The sequence below is a fragment of the Pleuronectes platessa genome, chromosome 9 (genome assembly GCF_947347685.1).
Source record: "Pleuronectes platessa chromosome 9, fPlePla1.1, whole genome shotgun sequence".
Taxonomy (NCBI): Eukaryota; Metazoa; Chordata; class Actinopteri; order Pleuronectiformes; family Pleuronectidae; genus Pleuronectes; species Pleuronectes platessa.
The window spans coordinates 16,669,906-16,689,872 of NC_070634.1; the positions used below are offsets into that span (position 1 = coordinate 16,669,906).

At 39.2% G+C, this 19,967-nt stretch overlaps 5 protein-coding genes across 9 annotated transcripts; 1 reads left to right on the forward strand and 4 right to left on the reverse strand.

Annotated features, from left to right (window-relative positions):
* The first annotated feature begins 425 nt into the window (after positions 1–425).
* Positions 426–1,897, forward strand: LOC128447738 (guanine nucleotide-binding protein G(I)/G(S)/G(O) subunit gamma-5). 2 transcript variants are annotated; one of them, XR_008339669.1, is made up of 3 exons: positions 426–619; positions 771–1,007; positions 1,553–1,897. XR_008339669.1 is itself a non-coding variant. In XM_053430049.1 (3 exons), the coding sequence occupies exons 1-2, from the start codon at positions 539–541 to the stop codon at positions 894–896; spliced, it is 207 nt and encodes a 68-aa protein (XP_053286024.1). In that variant the 5' UTR covers positions 426–538; the 3' UTR covers positions 897–913; positions 1,553–1,897. The 2 variants fall into 2 exon arrangements, 1 of the variants encoding a protein (XP_053286024.1); XM_053430049.1 differs by having other exon boundaries at positions 771–913.
* Positions 1,346–6,636, reverse strand: rpf1 (ribosome production factor 1 homolog). Its single transcript, XM_053430045.1, has 9 exons — positions 6,272–6,636; positions 5,303–5,359; positions 5,110–5,190; positions 4,920–5,015; positions 3,582–3,735; positions 3,310–3,392; positions 2,842–3,023; positions 2,581–2,707; positions 1,346–2,331 (listed from the first exon to the last, which is right to left on the reverse strand). The coding sequence occupies exons 1-9, from the start codon at positions 6,521–6,523 to the stop codon at positions 2,290–2,292; spliced, it is 1,074 nt and encodes a 357-aa protein (XP_053286020.1). The 5' UTR covers positions 6,524–6,636; the 3' UTR covers positions 1,346–2,289.
* A 656-nt stretch (positions 6,637–7,292) lies between these two features.
* Positions 7,293–11,588, reverse strand: LOC128447735 (deoxyribonuclease-2-alpha). 2 transcript variants are annotated; one of them, XM_053430042.1, is made up of 7 exons: positions 11,146–11,588; positions 10,229–10,326; positions 9,969–10,131; positions 9,819–9,900; positions 9,562–9,720; positions 9,163–9,354; positions 7,293–8,638 (listed from the first exon to the last, which is right to left on the reverse strand). In XM_053430042.1, exons 1-7 carry the CDS (start codon positions 11,152–11,154, stop codon positions 8,265–8,267), a joined length of 1,077 nt encoding a protein of 358 aa, XP_053286017.1. In that variant the 5' UTR covers positions 11,155–11,588; the 3' UTR covers positions 7,293–8,264. The 2 variants fall into 2 exon arrangements, with proteins under 2 accessions (XP_053286017.1, XP_053286019.1); XM_053430044.1 differs by lacking the exon at positions 10,229–10,326.
* A 137-nt stretch (positions 11,589–11,725) lies between these two features.
* Positions 11,726–16,811, reverse strand: LOC128447737 (deoxyribonuclease-2-alpha). 3 transcript variants are annotated; one of them, XM_053430046.1, is made up of 7 exons: positions 16,650–16,811; positions 15,691–15,788; positions 15,431–15,593; positions 15,284–15,362; positions 15,027–15,185; positions 14,753–14,944; positions 11,726–12,759 (listed from the first exon to the last, which is right to left on the reverse strand). In XM_053430046.1, the coding sequence occupies exons 1-7, from the start codon at positions 16,659–16,661 to the stop codon at positions 12,398–12,400; spliced, it is 1,065 nt and encodes a 354-aa protein (XP_053286021.1). In that variant the 5' UTR covers positions 16,662–16,811; the 3' UTR covers positions 11,726–12,397. The 3 variants fall into 3 exon arrangements, with proteins under 3 accessions (XP_053286021.1, XP_053286023.1, XP_053286022.1); XM_053430048.1 differs by lacking the exon at positions 15,027–15,185; XM_053430047.1 differs by lacking the exon at positions 15,691–15,788 and having other exon boundaries at positions 16,650–16,795.
* Positions 16,812–17,846: 1,035 nt separating this feature from the next.
* Positions 17,847–19,433, reverse strand: LOC128448181 (deoxyribonuclease-2-beta-like). The gene is made up of 2 exons (XM_053430742.1): positions 19,418–19,433; positions 17,847–18,426 (listed from the first exon to the last, which is right to left on the reverse strand). The coding sequence occupies exons 1-2, from the start codon at positions 19,431–19,433 to the stop codon at positions 18,092–18,094; spliced, it is 351 nt and encodes a 116-aa protein (XP_053286717.1). The 3' UTR covers positions 17,847–18,091.
* Between the last annotated feature and the right edge of the window lie 534 nt (positions 19,434–19,967).

Consider the following 19,967-nt stretch of genomic DNA (forward strand, 5'->3'; position numbering starts at 1 on the left):
CTCTTAATCTATACAGTAATTATGTTTGATATTCAGTACATCAATAATTTGAGAGGTCCTGAACAAAGGCATATCAGTCTCTCTCTGGAATTATTGATCAAAGTGTTTTTACGGTACTTTGAAATATCCAGAAATCCGCTACTTGAATCTAAAAAATGTGTGACTTTTATTTTCACGACTTATTATCCAGGACACAAGAAGAAAAGGGGCTCCCTACTTTTTAGCTGAAAATCTTAGAACTACTTCAGAGTTTATGTTGATCGGCTTTATTAACATCAAATACATATTATAATACAATAAAAGAGACAGGAGGAGTATAGGAGAGTAATAGAGAGAAATAAAAAAGATGGCCTATAAATGTGTACAAGCGATTTTCGTGTGATATAATAAAGTAGTTGGATTTCCGGGCCGTGAAGGCAGCAACGGCGGACCCTCCTTTAAAGAAAACCGGAAGCTGTTGGTCGAGGAAGGAAGCTGCCTCCAAACAACCACTAGTTACAAAAGTTCAACATTTGTGTGACCAAAGTTTGACTCGATAATGTCCGGATCATCCAACATCGTAGCGATGAAGAAAATCGTCCAGCAGCTGCGTCTAGAAGCCGGAATCCACAGAGTCAAGGTAACGGCGGAGCTCGGTACTTTCTGGGCGTGTGTTGTTCCCCAGCTCGTTAGAAGTTCCTCTGGTTGCTGGAAGAGGAACCACTCACTAGATCTGGGAACACATTGTTTGTTAGCCACATGCTAACCAAGCTAACCACTTTTAACCACAGGTGTCCCAGGCCGCCGCCGACCTGCAGCAGTTCTGCCTGCAGAACGCCCAGCAGGACCCCCTGCTCACCGGCATGTCCTCCAGCAACAACCCGTTCAGACCGCAGAGGGTCTGCTCCTTCCTATAGCAGCCTCCTCCGCCTCTGTGAGTGACAACCAGCCACATCTGCACGGCCTCTGGTGTAGCTCTGCCAGAGGTGGAGGAATTCATTCCAGAGCAACTGTATTGTCCCCAGAGGGTAATTCCAAGGCACAGAGAGCAAGGCAGGACGAGAGACAGGAAATAACAATGATATCAATGCAGTAAATTAACATTGTAAAGTAAGAGTAGTGTATGTGACTGGAGAAGTGACAACTGAATGTAAATCCCCTAGATAAATATTGAATGATTCAAAGTGATCGAATTGCATTGAGCTGAGTAATACAGACATAAATTATGTACAGTTAAAGGGATAGTTCACCCAAAAATTAAGATCCACTCATTATCTACTCACCACTATAATTGGAATCTGATTTTATCTGTAATTTCAATTTCAAAGTAGCAAGTAAAAAGATATGACATAACAAAACACATTAGTTGAGATAATGCTTGTTTATCAGATATTTATTGCAGCATTCTTGATATAATTTTACATCTAATCTGTTGTACATGGAAATACATGAGAAAAACTTATTTTTTTTAAACTAATTTCTCTAGAGTGCAATGCATAAGGCCACAAACATAACATGTCTGTGTGTCATACACTATATAGTTTTAAAAACTAATGCAATTCCACCTCTGCAGGTTTTGGACATTGTGGTGCCTTGTGGAACTGAGCTGCAGGATCCTGCATCATGGACTGGAATCGTCTCAGGAGTTATAGGAAATTTCGGGACAAACGACTAACTTATGATTTTTTTTTTTTTAACTCTTGCCTTTGTAAAATCTGATCCAGAATCCAGGTGCTTATGGGGCACAATAGATGTCTTAACCTACTTGCTTTAAATTAACTAGCCCACATCATCACCCACTGTGCCTTTTGAATTGTACATGTTTTTCCATTCATGATTGATTTTGAGAAAAAAAAAAAAAAATCAATGGTATTTCCATAGTTGAAAGTTTTAATAAAAGTATACACATATTTAGAAATACGTTTGTATTTTACTTGAAACTCCTGTTAGTTATACTGTGGCCACTTAAATACAGCTTGTGAAGAAAAGTTACATAGGAATTGAACACAACACAACTTCCACATAAACATGCCGGTCAGAGGTTTCAGATTGATGGGGCGTCTGCGTGTGTCCTCCCTGGCGTCTGACAGCAGACCGGGTGAAAGTCCTCGCCGTTCTCGTCTTACATTTCATTTCCAAAGGTCTTTGCAGATGCACCTTTTAGAGAAATCGTTTTTCAGGGAAACTTGTGACGCAATCACAGGTACGGCTGGTTTTCCTCAAAGCATCTGGGGCATCCACTATGAAGTCAGTTTGTGTAAAATCCACAAACTGCCGCAATATCGTAATAACTGAATCCATCTCATGTGCTCAAAGCTGGAACTTCCTTCTGCAGGCATCCATCTCATGACGCTGGAAAACAAAAGTAAGCATGTTTTTAAGCAGTTTATGGGGGCAAGGAAAGCCTGAGTGCTATACAGTTGGAATCAGCAAATATCTCCACATGGACGCAGATGTGGGCAACCACGACTAAAGTTCCACCGAGTTTACCAACTACAATATGTTGAAGAATAAATCTAAGTGTTTTTCTGACATCACTGCTTCCACCTCTATAGCTCTTCTGGTGTCTCCAAATAAAAGTTGAAGTGCTGAGAGACTGACCTTCAGGACCCACTCATACTCTCCATACTTGGAGTCAAAGGTGCCTTTCTGTAGAGAGCGCAGTTTGAGGGTGAAGCGTGGTCCCAGCTCCTGAATGCCAACTTTCTTCTCATTCTTGAAGATGTACCTTCACAGACGCAAAGAATCATTGATTTAACCTTTCAAATTTAAGACAAGTTCTTTTTAAAAGGTCCAAAATGAAGCTCGTATGAGAGGAGAAAATGTCCAGCTCAACTCAGACTTCACATTCTAAACATTCACCTGTGGAATCTGAAAAAGATGAAGTCTCTCTGGTTGTGGAAGGTGGCCGCCTGCCGTCCTATAAACTGGGGGTCTTGAGGAAAGAGAGCAGCGAACAGCCGGCCGATGCTGTGCCCGAGGCGCGTGGAGAAGTTGTTGAGGATCACCTCTGGAGAGTGTTCTGTGGGATCTTTACCTCGTCTCTGCACAGAGAAAATCATTTCATGATGTCAGGATTACACAGCCAAGACTGAGCCTGAACTGAACCTGCTTCAAAATCAAAATTTCCCAGGAAAAACAATGGTGTTGATTTTTGCTGCATCAAATTTGGTATAGTTGGAAACAAATCTTTAAATCCAGAAGCTTAAAATCGAATGAAACTACGACTGCTTTTCATCTGGGGCAGTTTTCCCCCCAACTTTATTATATTTTCAATTTAGTGAGATGAGAGAATCTAGCAATAAACAGAGGCAGGATGTATGTACTCACCTTTATCTCCTTCCGAAGTCGAACACTGCTGACCTTGAAGTGTGCAGTCGGCCCGTCAGGAAGGTGACAGAGAACCAAACCATCTAAAAGTTGCGGTTAAGAAATCCGACTTTCAGAAAGTCTGAAAACCTAAAGCTCACTTCAGTAAAAGTACCAAATATATAGCTCTTGCTTTTTATCCAAACCACAGTATTATAATAAAGATTAGATAATGTAAAACTGTAAAGAACATATCCTCCTCTCGTATTACAGCTGCCTGTCAGTTAGGATACTTGGCATTTTGCGATCCTCGTTGACGACCATGAGGTAGGTGAAGTTCCTGGCGACGCACTGTGGAATGACCCTCTTCAGGGCCAAACCTCGTCTGTAGTACACGTGGGCGTTGGGGATCACCGTGGCCAGCTGCTCGCAAAACCTCACCGTCCTCTGCAAGACACACATCAGCATGTTTAACACAAAAGTGTCTGAAAAGGACAAGATAGAAACTTTACCATGAACAGCTCACAGATGCCACCGCCGGGCAATCTAATAAAATACATACAGTAATTTTATTTAGCCCACACAGGGTCAAGAGTGATCAAGCATCGTCAACTATGGTTCGACTCCACGGAGAGACAACAAAAGACGAACCTGGATTGATCTGTCCAAAAATCCAAGAGTCTCCCTACCCTGTCTAGTGCCCCTGAGCAAGGCACCTTACTCCCCCAACATCTGCTCCCCGAGCGCTGTACATGGCTGCTCACTGCTCTGTGTGTACTGCACCAGATGGGTTAAAAGCAGAGATTAAATTTCCCTACCTGCATGAGTGTGCCTTTGCATGACTGTGCATGTGTTTGGGACGAATAAATGCATCTTGAACTATGACAAACTTTAAGGGTTAAGTGTGTAGAGCTTAGTGACATCTAGTGGTGAAGTTGCATGTTGCAGCTGAACAACCCGCAACTCACCCTACTCTTCCAAAAATGAAAAAGACCCATCATATCCTCCAGCTGTCATAAAAACTCAAGGTGTTTAGTTTGTCCAGTCTGGGCTACTGTAAAAAAACATGGCAGCCTCCGTAGCGAGAACCTGCTCCCGATGTAAATATAAAGTATTTTAATATAAACGGCTCATTCTAGGGTAAAGAAAACATCAATTCGTACAATTTATATTCAATATTTGCCAAAATATCCCTTTCACCTTAATCTTACACACTGAACCTTTAATTACAGCAGCTAAGAATCATCATATTGAAAAATAAAAGTAATGAAATAGATAATTTGGCCACTTTCAACTTTTGACAATAGTCACACTTTGTAGACGTATAAAAGAAGACACTAGAATGGCACATACTTCTGCCAACAACATTCCCCTTAAATTTAAATTTCACACATTAGACTTTTCATCTAAATCTCTGCATCATTTCTTGTGAAATTCTCTCAATTATAAAGAAAATAAACATCCAAATAAAGATCACTTTATGGATTCTGTGCCAAAAGTGAATGGGTTCTTCATGAACCCCATTTAAGCTGTCTACACTGTGTGTCATTTAAAAAGGTCGAGAGCAATTTCTTCAGGTGCACGTTTACCAATAACTGTTCTCATTGATATGATGTAGAAAGACCACTCACCCCTCTGGGTCTGTCCGATGTTGTGATGAGCACTTTGGGGTTCGTGAGCCCGTTGAAATAAGCAGAAAACTCATCAGTTCCTTCGTCAAAGGCAACCTGAGGACCAGAGACAAACACACAACCACATAAATCCGTGCTCATACATTACAAATACAACCTGCGATCATTGGAACAAGGTCTTGGTCTGCACCTCTTCATCCTCTGGGTCAACTGTTGTCTCGTCGTACACCCGCTGGTTCTCGATGGTCTTTGGGACCTCTTTGGGTGGTGCCTACGTGAGGGACAGAACAAATTCAAGAATAAATGCAATCGTCTTATTTTATCATATGAAATGATCGACTGATGTTTGCAACGTTTGGGACAAATCCTAAAAAACAACTCACCTTGTCACCGAGAGCTTCCCTTTCTTTTTTCTTCTTTTTCTTCACCTGCAGCTTGAGCTAAAATACAAAAATAATTCAATGAGGAGACTTCTTGCTTATATTAACTCCTGAATTGACAGGCGATACATGTTTTTGAAAATCATCTGCTGAAAATCAAGCTTCTGTTTCTATAAATCTACTTTTCAGGTTCATATTTAGAGAAGCAGGTGGTTTCTAGGTAATTCAACGTCGATAGAGATATTCAGACGTAATTATAAAAATAGAAAAATGCCGGGTTGGGCCTCGGCTGCTAGCAAATATATGTACCAATGAGATACCACTTCTTTAGAGTATATTAGTTACATCCAAATATAACAGCAATTCTCTTTCCCCAGAAACCACTGGTTCATCGCCTCAAAACAACAAACCCGTGTTCTCAACTACAGCAATAACACTGCACTGTAACAGCTCTTTAAAAGGAAGTTATTGTTGTGTATTCCTTAATGTTGTGTCATTTTTGTTTCAGTTATGACCGTCAAACTCGACAATACAAGTTCTCTAGCATTTATTCTTTACAACTTTACTCCCACTGTATTTCCTGTCAGGTGGAATGGGTCAGACTAATCATTCAGATCGCACTCAGGATAACACAGTCATATTGAAGATTACGATTTCACATATTTTGCATGTGTCAGAACCCTGCACTGATCAACAACATAAAGAAGTTGTAATGCCATGCCACTTTAGATGAGTAAAAGTATCTGAGCAATGACTCAAAGGCCAAAGACCCAGTGACCAGTTTTAAATGTTGGATCTTTAAGCAGCTTGATCTGTTGTGATCACTCAAAATTACGTTAGTTCTTGTGTTATGGATGAACAAGTAGTTAAGATAAACGTGGAGCTGGAACAGAGCCTGGGAACCGTGTCTCTGTGACGACATAGTTCAAATGTGACCCGAGCCGCCTGACCTCCATGTGGTTCTCTCTTTACCTTCCTCTTCTCCTGCTTTATCTTCATGAACATGTGGTGTCTCCTCTGTTTGTTCTTGATTTCAGACACACTGAAGTTTGGGGGAAAGACTCCCTCGCTGTTCTCCATCTTCTTCTCGTCCTCCTCTTCCTCCACCTTCCTCTGCGGTCCGCGCTTTTCTCCATTTCCACCCCTATTCTTCTTCTTCGGTGTCCTTTTCATCCATTTCGTCCCGCTGTCGACCTGACTAACTGGGACCTCTGAGACGTCCATCTCGTGTCGGCGGTCTCTCTTATTTTGCTTTTTTCTGTTTTCACGTGTGCTGCTGCTGGCTGTCCGCTCGTGCCTTCACTTCCGGGGGACACGAGGTGATCGACTTGTGGTGGTCGTGGGAAGTAGGGTGACACCTGGTGGTTAGGAGGAGAAACAACCGTCCAACTTCACGAAGTAAAGCAATTTAATTACTGCATTTAAGTACATTTTAATGTTTATGCTCTTAACATTTGCAGATTTTGACAATGCATTGGGTTACATGCTCACTGTTCTCTTTCTCTATATCTCTAAAAGTAGTCAATAACGAGAGGGGAACCTGGAATGAACTTGGAAGAAGCCGAGACTACATGTAATAGACCTTTGTATTTGGGAATAGGCTCAAATACTTTTAGTTGAAATAGTATATTCAAACTCACTTACTTTTACCAAAGTAGAAGCGTTAATATGGTACTTAATTTTCTTGAGTACATTGTTTTCTATTTGTTTGTACTATAACTTAAGTCAAACGTTTGACTAAAAAAATGTTTACCACTATATCATGCTGGATGTGCATGCCTCTGAAATACATTTTTGCTACAAGTTTGTAGCAAACAGGATGCCACATTATCACAGAGACTCAGAGCTCTGCATTTCTGTGAAGTCATTTCCTTCTCATAAAAGATTTAAAATCGTCAATCATCATCTAGTTGTGTGCAACACCAGTTCCTGTTTCATAAAAAGTCAAAATAACAGGAAACATCTCATTAAAATGCATACAACCCATACAGTGTAACTTTTAGTTCAATTTTTTATTAAATGATTAGTATTTAACGTGTATTTTTTTAATTTCCTGATTATATGAAGCACAAAAGCAAAACACATGGTACACACAAAAATAAAGCACAACCCAAAGAGGCTCAATCAAAATTTGGTTCTGAACAATTTGAAAAAAGACATATTCTAAATATAACAAAACAAAACGAAATACGAGGAAATATTGTTTAAAAGAAATACAATGCAGGGAAAAATGTCTACTTATCTAACCCTGCAGCCAAAGGTCAATAATTTCAATTTCAGGATAAGTCACCTCAGTTTTCTGCAGTGTTGGGAGTAACGCGCTACAAAGTAACGCGTTACTGTAATTACACTACTTTTAGCGGTAACGAGCATGTAACGAAGTATTTTTTTTAATCAAGTAGCGCAGTTACAATATCTGAAATTTAAATGAGTTCGTTACTCGCGTTACTCTCTTTTGAGAAAACTGAACACTTGCAGACAAGAAGACAAGTGAACCAGATCCCCCGAAAGATGGTCGAGACTTAAACTGATGTTCTGGTCGTTTATTTGAGCCGTCCTTGTAACACCGTACACCTTAATACAACTTTGAACAACTTAGAAACACCTTAAAACAACCGTGGACACCGTAAGACATTGTGCTTCTTCGGAGGGTTGCTAAAAACATAAACCTTTTCCGTAGCGGCGTTGTAGTCATCACAGGATGTCCGCGACTCTACCGGAACCGTTTCAAAATAAAATCATGTGACATTTTCACAATAAAACATTTTCACAATAAAATAACAGAAGTAACTTAAAAGTTACTTTGCCTAGTAACTAATTACTTTTGATATACAGTAACTGGTGAAGTAATTCAATTACTTTTAAAAGAAGTAACTAGTAACTGTAACTAAGTACTAATTTTCAGTAACTTGCCCAACTCTGGTTTTCTGTCTTTAAAAAAGAGAAATTGCAGAGGGTTGTGCCCTTAAAGCTCTTTTTGCGGAACACCAGCATGTTCACTGCCACATGGCTCTGTCTCCCTGATCAGTGAATAGAAAGCGTCACCTATCACAGCATCATTGATGCATATGGCTCCTCCACCTCTGCCCATCTGACTCATCTCCCTGTTCATGTCGGCGATGCAGGTCCAGCCACGGTCAGCAGTCACGCTCCACTTGGAGTGATCGACAGTGTCGCTGAAGGTCTGCGTGCCGGGAAGTTGTACCTTCTTCACATTGTACACATTGTTCACATTGTGAGGGATGCTGCAGTTAGAAGGCAGAGGGCGACGCATCTTTCCCCAGCTCTTGACGTACAGATCCTGCTTCAAGTGATTTACAATGAAGCCAGAGTAGATATCTGTGAAGGTAGTGAAAACAAAGTGAAACACATAAACCATGAAAAAGAGAAGTGCACAACATTTTAGAAAAAGCTCTTAACGTACAGAGCCTGCTTCACAACTTTTACAATAAGGCCAGGGTAAATATCTGTGAAAGTATTGAAAACAAAGAGGAACAGCTAAACCATGAAAATTGGCTAAATTCCCTTTTTTAAAACTTTTTATGATTCAAGTCTATTTTATCAATTTAGTTTTATTCTATTTCACTTAGTCCACAACAGTTCCTGGCCACCGTGACTTCGGGAGATGATAATACTCCTTTTAGAAAAGACAGCTCAGATTTGGTGATGTCTCCCTGATGCATCACCTGGGAATCGATACTTCCGTCTCCAGAAAAGATTTAATGTAAAAATTATTTTTAAAGTTGCTAGTAATTATTTTTCTCAGTGTACAGGTCACATGTTTTCTTAGTGAGAGCAAGTGTTTCCTATTCGTCAAGTTCATCATCAATCTAATTTGAACATTTTAGAATGCAAACACTTACCATCCCCAAATCGTGTGTATTTTGCAAAGCTGGTGAACCTCTGTCCTTTCACCGACGTCAGCGTCATGAGTCTAAACCAGGGCGTCGTCTTTGGGTAGCAGGTTCTCAGTGCCACACAGCGCAGGTCAGGTGGAAAGGTTTTGGGTATGCTAGAGTCGTATGAAAAGGCATGGATGTATTGGAGCTGCAGTCCTGAGAATTTAAATAGAAGATGTTCAGAATCAGAATCAGAATTCTTTTTATTGCCATGTATATTTGCACATACAGGAAATTGCCTTGGTGTGGTTGGTGCACTTTACAAACAACAAATTAAAAAACACAATATCGAACAATACATTGTTATTGTTCAATGGGATTGTTCCCCCCTTTTTAGAAAACTAACAAATAGCATTTACCTACCTATTTGTTTGAATGAAGCATAGGAGTAAGTGACACATATAAACGTTTGAGCATTAGCGTTTCCACTTTGAGGCCAGAAGTCTTTACTCTGATATGTTGGAAATTTTGGTGTGCTGTGTGAGAGCCAGACTCCAGTTTGTTCATCCAACATTATGACTCCTTCAGGTCGTAAAACAGAAGAAACAGAAACACAGCTTTGTCATATAAGGATTTTTTTTGGCTTTGAAGGCAATATAGTGAAAGATTGCAGCTCCCACCTTTACTGTGTCCAAATGATGCAGGAGCTGGCTTGAGTTCCGAAGGCTGATCGTTATAGAGCAGATATCCAAATCCTGCCGTCTAAAAAACACAAGGACACTGTTAGGACTTGTGACTGCAGGCTGTCATGCCAGAGACACACGTGTTACCTTTCTGTCGTAGAAGTCGAGAAGAGGTTTCAGGGTGTGGGCCAGGGTGCCAGAGTTGCTGTTGATATTCTCTTTGCTGGGTATCCAACCATTGGTGCTCTCATCCATGTACAGATATGACAGACCACCGTCGTTCATGTTGGGCAACTTGTATAAGATGTACCTAATGGCACAGAGAGAAATGCATTTTTGTCATGCGTCCAGCTGATACTGAGAAAAGGTGAAAATATAAACTGCCACAATTTGAAGTTTCCACCAACCAGTCGACCTCGACTCCATCGTCATTCCTGCAACTCACGTCTGATTCGCAGGCTTGAAAAAAGATCCCAGTGCTAAAGAGGAATCTTATCACTGTTTTCTGAAACAGTGAAACAAAGTCCGGAAGTTACAATGTCAGATAAATGAGATGTCTCTGTGATATAGGGTTTTCTATATCAGAGAATAGTTTTATTGTAACTTTGGCCCGATATGCTAATTACAGTAAAAGATGCATCAGATCATCTTAGTCCAACTGAGACATTTCAATTTAATTTGTGTTTTGATGACTACTGTGGAAAACATGTGTAGAGCTGGGGACAAATACAAAAGCTTATTATATATTATATATTTAAACCTAACTTATCTACAGTAAAACCCATTATTAGATTAGATGCTTCAAAAATAAAATCTTGATTTAGGGTTCCCTCTTCTACCCTGGATCTTTAGGGTGCTTTTAAATCCCTTCTTAAAACATTATTTGTAAAAATAATTTCTATTTATTTACTTATGTATATTCATATTTTTAATTACATTTTCATTCTGAAGCATTTTGTCTTATCATTAGGCTGCAATAGTTCTGCATTTCCTGGACTGTTCAACCTATTGTGCAAATAAACCATTTCCATTCGTTTTATTAACATTATTCAAAACAATAGTCAACATCTCTATGTAAAATCAACAGAGTGCAACAAACTATAAACTCAGTTTACTCCATTATGTAAAACATATCGATCGCATTCTGTAGTTATTAAAAAACTGCAGAACACAGTAGTTTTACAGATCAGTATTCAAGTATGAATTTGGGAATTTCAGTTTGTCTTTAAGTTCCTCTGTAAGAAAGAAGATACACAACATTAAAACATACACAACCTCCACCAACACCTGAGTCAAGTTTAAAACATATAAACACTTTACTTACATATCTCATGTCTGCTATGTGAAAATGCTTTAATCAAACACCCTCGTGAAATGAAACCGAAACCTTCAATGAGCTTACTTGTTCCTCATTCACAAGCGTCACTGCAGATGAGACATTGATTGTTTGCCTAAACCTGTTAATATACCCAATCGGATCAGGAGGGTGTACTGTGTATTGTAATGTTGTCAAGAGGGAGGGGCTGCACCATAGAAAAGCAAAGATCTCGAACTAGCATTTTTATAAACAAGGAAACATATTTATACGTATACAAGTCTTTTGTTTTTCTAGTTGCAGCAGCACAAACCCTGTGCTGGATGTGCATGCCTCTGAAATATATGTATATCATTTAAGTTTCAAGCTTCATGTATTTTACTTGTGACTTTAGAGGAAGTATGTATCACCCAGGAAGCCATGTTATCATAGAGACTCAGAGCTCTGCATTTCTGTGAAGTCACTTCCTTCTCCTACAAGATTAAAAATCGTCAATCATCAACTGGTTGTGTGCAAAACCAGTTCCTGTTTCATAGATAGTCAAAAGAACAGGAAACATCTCAATAAAATGTATACAACCCATGCAGTGTAACTATTGTTTAAATTTTTATTAAAATGATTATTATTTAACTTGTATTACTTTAAATTTCCTGACTATATGAAGCACAAAAGCAAAACACATGGTACACTCAAAAATAAAGTCCAACCAAATTGAAAACAAACACAACAACCCAACAAATGCTCAATACAAATTTGGTCTGAATGATTTGAAGTTGAAATACAATTTGAAAACAGACAAATTCTAAATATAACAGAACAAAACGAAATACACCCAAATATTGTTTAAAGGAAATAAAACACATACAACAATTTGACAGAATTTCTTCTTCAGGTTTATCTAACCTTGCGACCAAAGGTCTTTTTTTTATATCTTGAGCTTTATGTAATGATTAGAACATATAAATGATAGGCAATAAGGATATATATGTTAAAATAAATGTAATCAAGCTATTAAAACACATTATTTCTTCTTAAACTTCTTAAAACATGGTTTAAAATAATAGCGATGCAGTCTTTGATTTGTAGAAATAAACCCAGCAGAAAATAAAAGACAGAGTTGATCATACACTAAAAAAAAATTGGGTATAGCTTCAAAAATGTATATAGTACAACCTGACCAATTTCTGGATAAGTCACTTCAGTTTCCTGATTTAAAAAAAAAAGAGAAAAGGTTCATAGGGTTGTGCCCTTAAAGCTCTCTTTACGGACCACGTGGACGTTTACGGTCACATCGCTCAGACTCTTTAATCAGTGAATAGAAAGCGTCACCTATCACAGCATCATTGATGCATATGGCTCCTCCACCTCTGCCCATCTGACTCATCTCCCTGTTCATGTCGGCGATGCAGGTCCAGCGAATGTCAGCAGTCACGCTCCACTTGGAGTGATCGACAGTGTCGCTGAAGGTCTGCGTGCCGGGAAGTTGTACCTTCTTCACATTGTACACATTGTTCACATTGTGAGGGATGCTGCAGTTAGAAGGCAGAGGGCGACGCATCTTTCCCCAGCTCTTGACGTACAGATCCTGCTTCAAGTGATTTACAATGAAGCCAGAGTAGATATCTGTGAAGGTAGTGAAAGTACATAAAAAAACACAACTTGGATATACAGTGCCTTGCATAAGTATTCACCCCCCTTGGACTTTTTCCCATTATGTACTGTTACTAACTGGAATTCAAATAGACTTAAATAAACTTTTTCCCGTTTGATCAACAAAACATGCATAGTACTTTGGAGGTGCAAAATAAATTTTATTGTGACACAAACAATAATGAGAACAAAAAAGTTGACATCTGTTGGGTGCATAAGTATTCACCCCCCTGTGTCAATACTTGGTAGAACCCCATTTCGCTGCAATTACAGCTGCAAGTCTTTTGGGGTATGTCTCTACCAGCTTTGCACATCTAGAGATGGAAAGGTTTGTCCATTCTTCTTGGCAAAAAAGATGAAGCTCAGTCAGATTGGATGGAGACCGTCTGTGAACCGCAATCTTCAAGTCTTGCCATAGATTCTCTATTGGATTGAGGTCTGGGCTTTGACTGGGCCATTTTAAGACATTAACATTCTTTAATCCAAACCATTCCTTTGTAGCTCTGGCTGTATGTTTAGGGTCATTGTCCTGCTGGAAGATGAACCTCCGCCCCAGTCTCAAGTCTTTTGCAGACTGCATCAGATTTTCTTCAAGGATTTCCCTGTATTTGGCTCCATCCATCTTTCCCTCTATTCTGACCAGTTTCCCTGTACCTGCTGAAGAGAAGCATCCCCACAGCATGATGCTACCACCACCATGTTTCACTGTTGGGATGGTGTGCTCAGGGTGATGGGCAGTGTTGGGTTTTCGCCACACATAGCATTTTGCATTGAGGCCAAAAAGTTCAATTTTGGTCTCATCTGACCAGAGCACCTTCTTCCACATGTTTGCTGTGTCTCCCACATGGCTTCTGGCAAACTCCAAACGGGATTTTTTATGGATCCCTTTCAACAATGGCTTTCTTCTTGCCACTCTTCCATAAAGGCCAGATTTGTGGAGTAGACGACTAACAGTTGTCCTGTGGACAGATTCTCCCACCTCAGCTGTGGATCTCTGCAACTCCTCCAGAGTAACCATGGGCCTCCTGGTTGCTTCTCTGATTAATTTTCTCCTTGTCCGACTCTTCAGTTTGGGTGGACGGCCTCCTCTTGGTAGGTTTGCGGTTGTGCCATATTCTTTCCATTTTCTTATGATGGATTTTATGGTGCTCAGAGAGATGTTCAAAGCTCTGGATATTTTTTTATAACCTAACCCTGCTCCATATTTCTCCACAACTTTATCCCTGACCTGTTTGGTGAGCTCCTTGGTCTTCATGATGCTGTTTGTTCAGTAATGATCTCCAACAAACTCTGAGTCCGTCACAGAACATGTGTATTTATACTGAGATTAAATTGCAGACAGGTGGACCCTATTTACTAATTATGTGACTTGCAAATGTGACTTGTGAATGCAATTGGTCGCACCAGATCTTTGTTAGGGGTTTCACAGTAAAGGGGGTGAATACATATGCACTCAACACTTTTCAGATTTTTATTTGTAAATAATTGTGAAATCCATGTAATATTTCCCCCCACTTCCAAATGATGCACTATTTTGTGTTGGTCCATTACATAAACTCACGATGAAATAAATTTTAATCTGTGGTTATACCATGACAAAATGTAGAAAAGTCCAAAGGGGGTGAATACTTATGCAAGGCACTGTATACACTGAAGAAAGACAGTTTTTGGACCAACTTAAAAATTACTTGAATCGGTAAAACAAATAAATATAAAGGAAGTTATGTTAAAACATTGGCTAAATTCATTTTGAAAAAACTATTTATGGTTCAAGCCTGATGCATCCCCCTGAGAATCGATACTTCTGTCTCCAGAAAAAATGTACTGTAAAAAGTAATTTCTAATGTTGTTAGCAATAATTGTTTTCAGTGTACAGGTCACATGTTTTCTTAGTGAGAGTAAGTGTTTCCTATTTGTCAAGTTCATCATCAACCTAATTTGAACATTTTAGAATGCAAACACTTACCATCCCAAAATCGTGTGTATTTTGCAAAGCTGGTGAACCTCTGTCCTTTCACCGACGTCAGCGTCATGAGTCTAAACCAGGGCTTCCTCTTTGGGTAGCAGGTTCTCCGTGCCACACAGCGCAGCTCAGGTGGAAAGGTTGTAGATATGTAATGGTCGAATGAATAAGGGTGGATGTATTGGAGCTGCAGTCCTGAGAATTTAAATACAAGATGTTATTGTTCAATGGGATTGTTCCCCCCATTTTAGAAAACTAACAAATAGCATTTACCTACCTATTTGTTTGAATGAAGCATAGGAGTAAGTGACACATATAAACGTTTGAGCATTAGCGTTTCCACTTGGGGGCCAGAAGTCTTTCCTGTGATATCTTGGAAATCTTGGTGTACTGTGAGAGAGCCAGACTCCAGTTCGTCTGCCCAACATTACGACTCCTTCAGGTCGTAAAACAGAAGAAACAGAAACACAGCATTGTTATATTAGGATGTCTTTTGGCTTTGAAGGCAATATAGTGAAAGATTGCAGCTCCCACCTTTACTGTGTCCAAATGATGCAGAAGCCGTTAGTCGTGGAGGCTGATCATTGTAGAGCAGATATCCAAATCCTGCCGTCTAAAAAACACAAGGACACTGTTAGGACTTGTGACTGCAGGCTGTCATGCCAGAGAGACACGTGTTACCTTTCTGTCGTAGAAGTCGAGAAGAGGTTTCAGGGTGTGGGCCAGGGTGCCAGAGTTGCTGTTGATATTCTCTTTGCTGCGTATCCAACCATTGGTGCTCTCATCCATGTACAGATATGACAGACCACCGTCGTTCATGTTGGGCAACTTGTATAAGATGTACCTAATGGCACAGAGAGAAATGCATTTTTGTCATGCGTCCAGCTGATACTGAGAAAAGGTGAAAATATAAACTGCCACAATTTGAAGTTTCCACCAACCAGTCGACCTCGACTCCATCGTCATTCCTGCAACTCACGTCTGATTCGCAGGCTTGAAAAAAGATCCCAGTGCTAAAGAGGAATCTTATCACTGTTTTCTGAAACAGTGAAACAAAGTCCGGAAGTTACAATGTCAGATAAATTAGATGTCCCTGTGATATAGGGCTTTCTATATCAGTGAATAGTTTTATTGTAACTTTGGCCCGATATGCTAATTACAGTAAAAGATGCATCGGATCATCACAGTCCAACTGAGACATTTCAATTTAATTTGTGTTTTGATGACTACTGGAGAAAACATGTGTAGAGCTGGGGACAAATACAGAAGCTTATTATATATTATATATTTAAACCTAAATTATCTACAATAAAATCCATTATAGAATAAAATCTTGATTTAGGGTCCACTCTTCTACCCTGGTGCTCTGGACTGCTTTTAAATCCCTTCTTAAAAAATTATTTGGAAAATGTATAATATTATCTAATTTCATTTTTTGTTCTATTATTTCATCTTCTTTCTGGTTGAATTTCTGTTTATTTACTTATGTATATTCTTATTTTTTAATTTAATTTTCATTCATAAGCATTTTTGTCTTATCATTAGGATGCAAGAGTTCTGCCTCTCCTGGACTGTTCAAGCTATAGTGCAAGTAAAACAGTTCCGTTCGTTTTTTTTAACATTATTCAAAACAACAGTCAACATCTCTATGTAAAATCAACAGAGTGCAACAAACTATAAACTCAGTTTACTCCATCATGTAAAACATATCAATCGCATTCTGTAGTTATTAAAAAACTGCAGAACACAGTATTTTTACAGTTCAGTATTCAAGTATGAATTTGTGACTTTCAGTTTGTCTTTAAATTCCTCTGTAAGAAAGAAGAGACACAACATTAAACCATACACAACCTCCACCAACACCTGAGTCAAGTTTAAAACATATAAACACTTTACTTACATATCTCATCATCTCAATGTCTGCTTGGTGGAGATGCTTTAATCAAACGCCCTCGTGAAATGAAACCGAAACCTTCAATGAGCTTACTTGTTCCTCATTCACTGCAGATGAGTCAGTGAGTGTTTGCCCAAACTTGGTAATCTATCCCAAAGGCCCAGGAGGATGCAGTGTTTATTGTAATGTTGTCAAGAGGGAGGTGCTGCACAATAGAAACGCAAAGATCTCAATCTAGCATTTTAAAAACAATAAAACAAATATATTCTTATACAAGTCTTTTGTTTTTCCAGCTGCAGCAGCACAAACCCTGTGAGGTGTTTAAATATTTATTCTTTAATCATGACAGTCTGACGATACCTAGATCTGTGTGTGCGTGTGTGTTTTTCCTCAGCGTCCCTGCTTTAAGTCTTAAATAAGATGATCTGACATTGATGCCTGAATGAGATAAAGTTCACTCGAGTCACTCAGTTTGAATCATGAGGTGTGTGAGGTTCAGTGTGATATTAAAGTCCATTACTTCAAATCTGATGCATTTTGACTTAGAGTTAGTAAAGTTGTGTTAAGAGAGGAAGTATAACAATTGAAAGCTGGTGGGTAGTTTGTATCTTAATGTGATTAAAGTTGAAGTTATCTTTGTTTTAGGCATCGGACTGAAAATGAATATTGTCAGCTTGGTTAGTCCTGATTCAGACATCATAGATTCTGAAATACACTTATATCTGAATTTATCCTAATACCTAACCTTTGATTTTGAGCTTTGAAAGTTTGAATATAATCAAAATTAGATATTTTTCCTTTCGGTAGTTCCTTATAAAAAAGTGAAAAAAATGATGTCTCTAATATACAAATAAAACACATATTAGAGTTGTGATGCAAGTTCTGCAATAAAAACATATTGACACACAAACAAATATTATTTTTTGCTTTATCAAAGAAAGATTCACAACAAAATACTATAGTGATGTTTAACTTTGAAATGAGAACTACATGAATCTACTTGGTTTAGATTCACTGAGAGGTCAAGCTCTCAAGGAAAACATTTCTTGTATCTTTCTAAAAGGTTGTGGGGTATAGTGATATCTAGTGGTGGAAGAGCATAATGCGTTCCAACAGATACCCCTCACCTCACCTTTCCCTGTGTGTGGAGAGGAGAAACTACGGTGGCCTTTAAGTCAAGTAAAAATGTGAAAGGACCTCTTTAGAGAAAGTATTTGATTTGTCCACTCTGGGCTTCTGTAGAAACACGGTGGTGCATCATGACGGAGTGGGGGAAAACAACTTGCTGACTATTGTTATGATAAAGAGCACCGCTTAGACTTAGATCCACCTTCAACCTACAGACTGGACCTTTAAAGGGATGCCTACACCTGCACAGACTCAAAACCTCTTTAAACCTCTGAGTGTCAGACTCATAGAGTCCACATTGTGCTGTCCGTCTCTCTCAGTCAACAGCCAATGTACCAGTCCACCGCCTGTCGGAAAGCCCTGTAAATCAGGGGGTTGAGGGAGCAGATCAGCCCCCCGCCGCGCTTCAGCTGGGTCATCTCCCTGTTCATGTCCCCCAGGCAGGTCACGTCGTCGTCATAGACCTGCGACACACACCACTTGGAGTGGTCGTGGTAGGACTGGAACGGGAGCGATCCGGGGAGATGAACCCTCTTGATGTTCATCACGTGTTTGGGCAGGGAGCAGTTGGAGGGCAGATCGTGACCTTGTCTCTGCCACGACTCCACCAGCAGGTCGGCATCCAGGACCTGCGCCACCCAGCCCGTGTAGATATCTGAGTGAACAGCAGTGAAAGGGTTAGTTCGGATTATAAATTTTGATATAATTATAAATATATACCAAAGTGAACCCGGTTATAATGCTAGACAAATTGAAATTTGGTATTTTAAACAAAGAACTTGTCTTATTTTGGGGATTTCTCAAAATATTTAGTTTTGCTTTTCAGAACCACTACAGAGCAAATGAAACAATCCAAGATGAGAAATGAAGTTCACACAACTTTCTCCAATCATATGATAAAGTTTGTAGATCACAAGCCAAACACCTGAGCATCCGAGGGCACTTCTGAAGAACTTGGGTGGGGTGAGTTCACACACTTCTCTGTTCCGAGACGTTAGTGTGTACAACTGATAAAAGTGAATGTGGCATGTGCAATGTGCACAAAACACAGTAGATAGATGCTTTAGCAGAGTTTGAAACTGAAGTTTAGATTGTTTTTGTGAAGTAAATATTCAGGTGACAATGTGGTTCGTTTGTGTAATCTCATTATCTGTAAAAAAAAAGATAGCGGCGCACATAAACCATGAAAGGAGAAGTGCACAACATTTTAGAAAAAGTACATAAAAAACTTGGATATATACACTGAAAAAATAAAGTTTTTTATCTTGTTAATCCACCATATCGGGTCAGGAGGATGCAGTGTGTATTGTGATGTTAACAAGAGGGAGGTGCTGCCCCACAGAGATGCAAAGATCTCAATCTAGCCTTTTAAAAACAATAAAACAAATATGTTCTTATAAAAGTCTTCTGTTTTTCTAGCTGCAGCAGCACAAACCCTGTGAGGTGTTTAAATATTTATTCTTTAATCATTTCAGTCTGACGATACCTAGAGCTGTGTGTGCGTGTGTGTTTTTCCTCAGCGTCCCTGCTTTAAGTTTTAAACAAGATGATCTGACATTGATGCCTGAATGAGATAAAGTTCATTCGAGTCACTCAGTTTGAATTATGAGGTGTGTGAGGTTCAGTGTGATATTAAAGTCCATTACTTCGAATCTGATGCATTTTGACTTATAGATAGTAAAGTTGTGTTATGAGAGGAAGTATAACAATTAAAAGCTGATGGGTAGTTTGTATCTTAATGTGATTCAAGTTGAAGTTATCTTTGTTTCAGGCATCGGACTGAATATGAATATCGTCAGCTCGGTTAGTCCTGATTCAGACATCATACAGTTGAAATCAGAAATATTCAACCCCCTCACCTCAAAAGACATTATAGTGATGTGGATGAAAGATAATGACAAAAAACCTCATTAAACAACAATAGATATTTATTGATACATATTTTAGTTATTTTGACAACAGAAATTGACTTAACTTTGCAGTTAAAATGAAAAATGTAACTCTTTCAACACGTGTGCATGTGCAGTATTATTCAACCCCCAGCTTCAGTACTTTGTGGCGCATCCTCTAGTTTTTATAACTTCTAACAAATGTTTTTGGTAAGTGCGGACAAGCTTCTTACACCTCTCGATTGGAATCTTTGCACATTTTTCACGTGCAAAAGCCTCTAGATCAGTGATGTTTGATGGCTTCCAT

Bases quoted from the DNA above. Each gene is read 5' to 3' on its own strand.
- LOC128447735 (XM_053430042.1), bottom strand. The intron at 9,901-9,968 runs GTAACACGTGTG...TGTGTTTTTTAG, and splicing joins TCGACTTCTACGACAGAAAG to ACGGCAGGATTTGGATATCT. The intron at 9,721-9,818 runs GTGGGAGCTGCA...TACGACCTGAAG, and splicing joins ATCATTTGGACACAGTAAAG to GAGTCATAATGTTGGATGAA.
- LOC128447738 (XM_053430049.1), top strand. From the start codon at position 539: ATGTCCGGATCATCCAACATCGTAGCGATGAAGAAAATCGTCCAGCAG. The intron at 620-770 runs GTAACGGCGGAG...TTTTAACCACAG, and splicing joins CCGGAATCCACAGAGTCAAG to GTGTCCCAGGCCGCCGCCGA.
- rpf1 (XM_053430045.1), bottom strand. From the start codon at position 6,523: ATGGACGTCTCAGAGGTCCCAGTTAGTCAGGTCGACAGCGGGACGAAA. The intron at 5,360-6,271 runs GTAAAGAGAGAA...TTTGTATTTTAG, and splicing joins TAAAGCAGGAGAAGAGGAAG to CTCAAGCTGCAGGTGAAGAA. The intron at 2,332-2,580 runs GTCAGTCTCTCA...TTTGTTTTCCAG, and splicing joins AGTATGAGTGGGTCCTGAAG to CGTCATGAGATGGATGCCTG.
- LOC128447737 (XM_053430046.1), bottom strand. The intron at 15,186-15,283 runs GTGGGAGCTGCA...TACGACCTGAAG, and splicing joins ATCATTTGGACACAGTAAAG to GAGTCGTAATGTTGGGCAGA. The intron at 14,945-15,026 runs GTAGGTAAATGC...TTAAATTCTCAG, and splicing joins TGCTTCATTCAAACAAATAG to GACTGCAGCTCCAATACATC.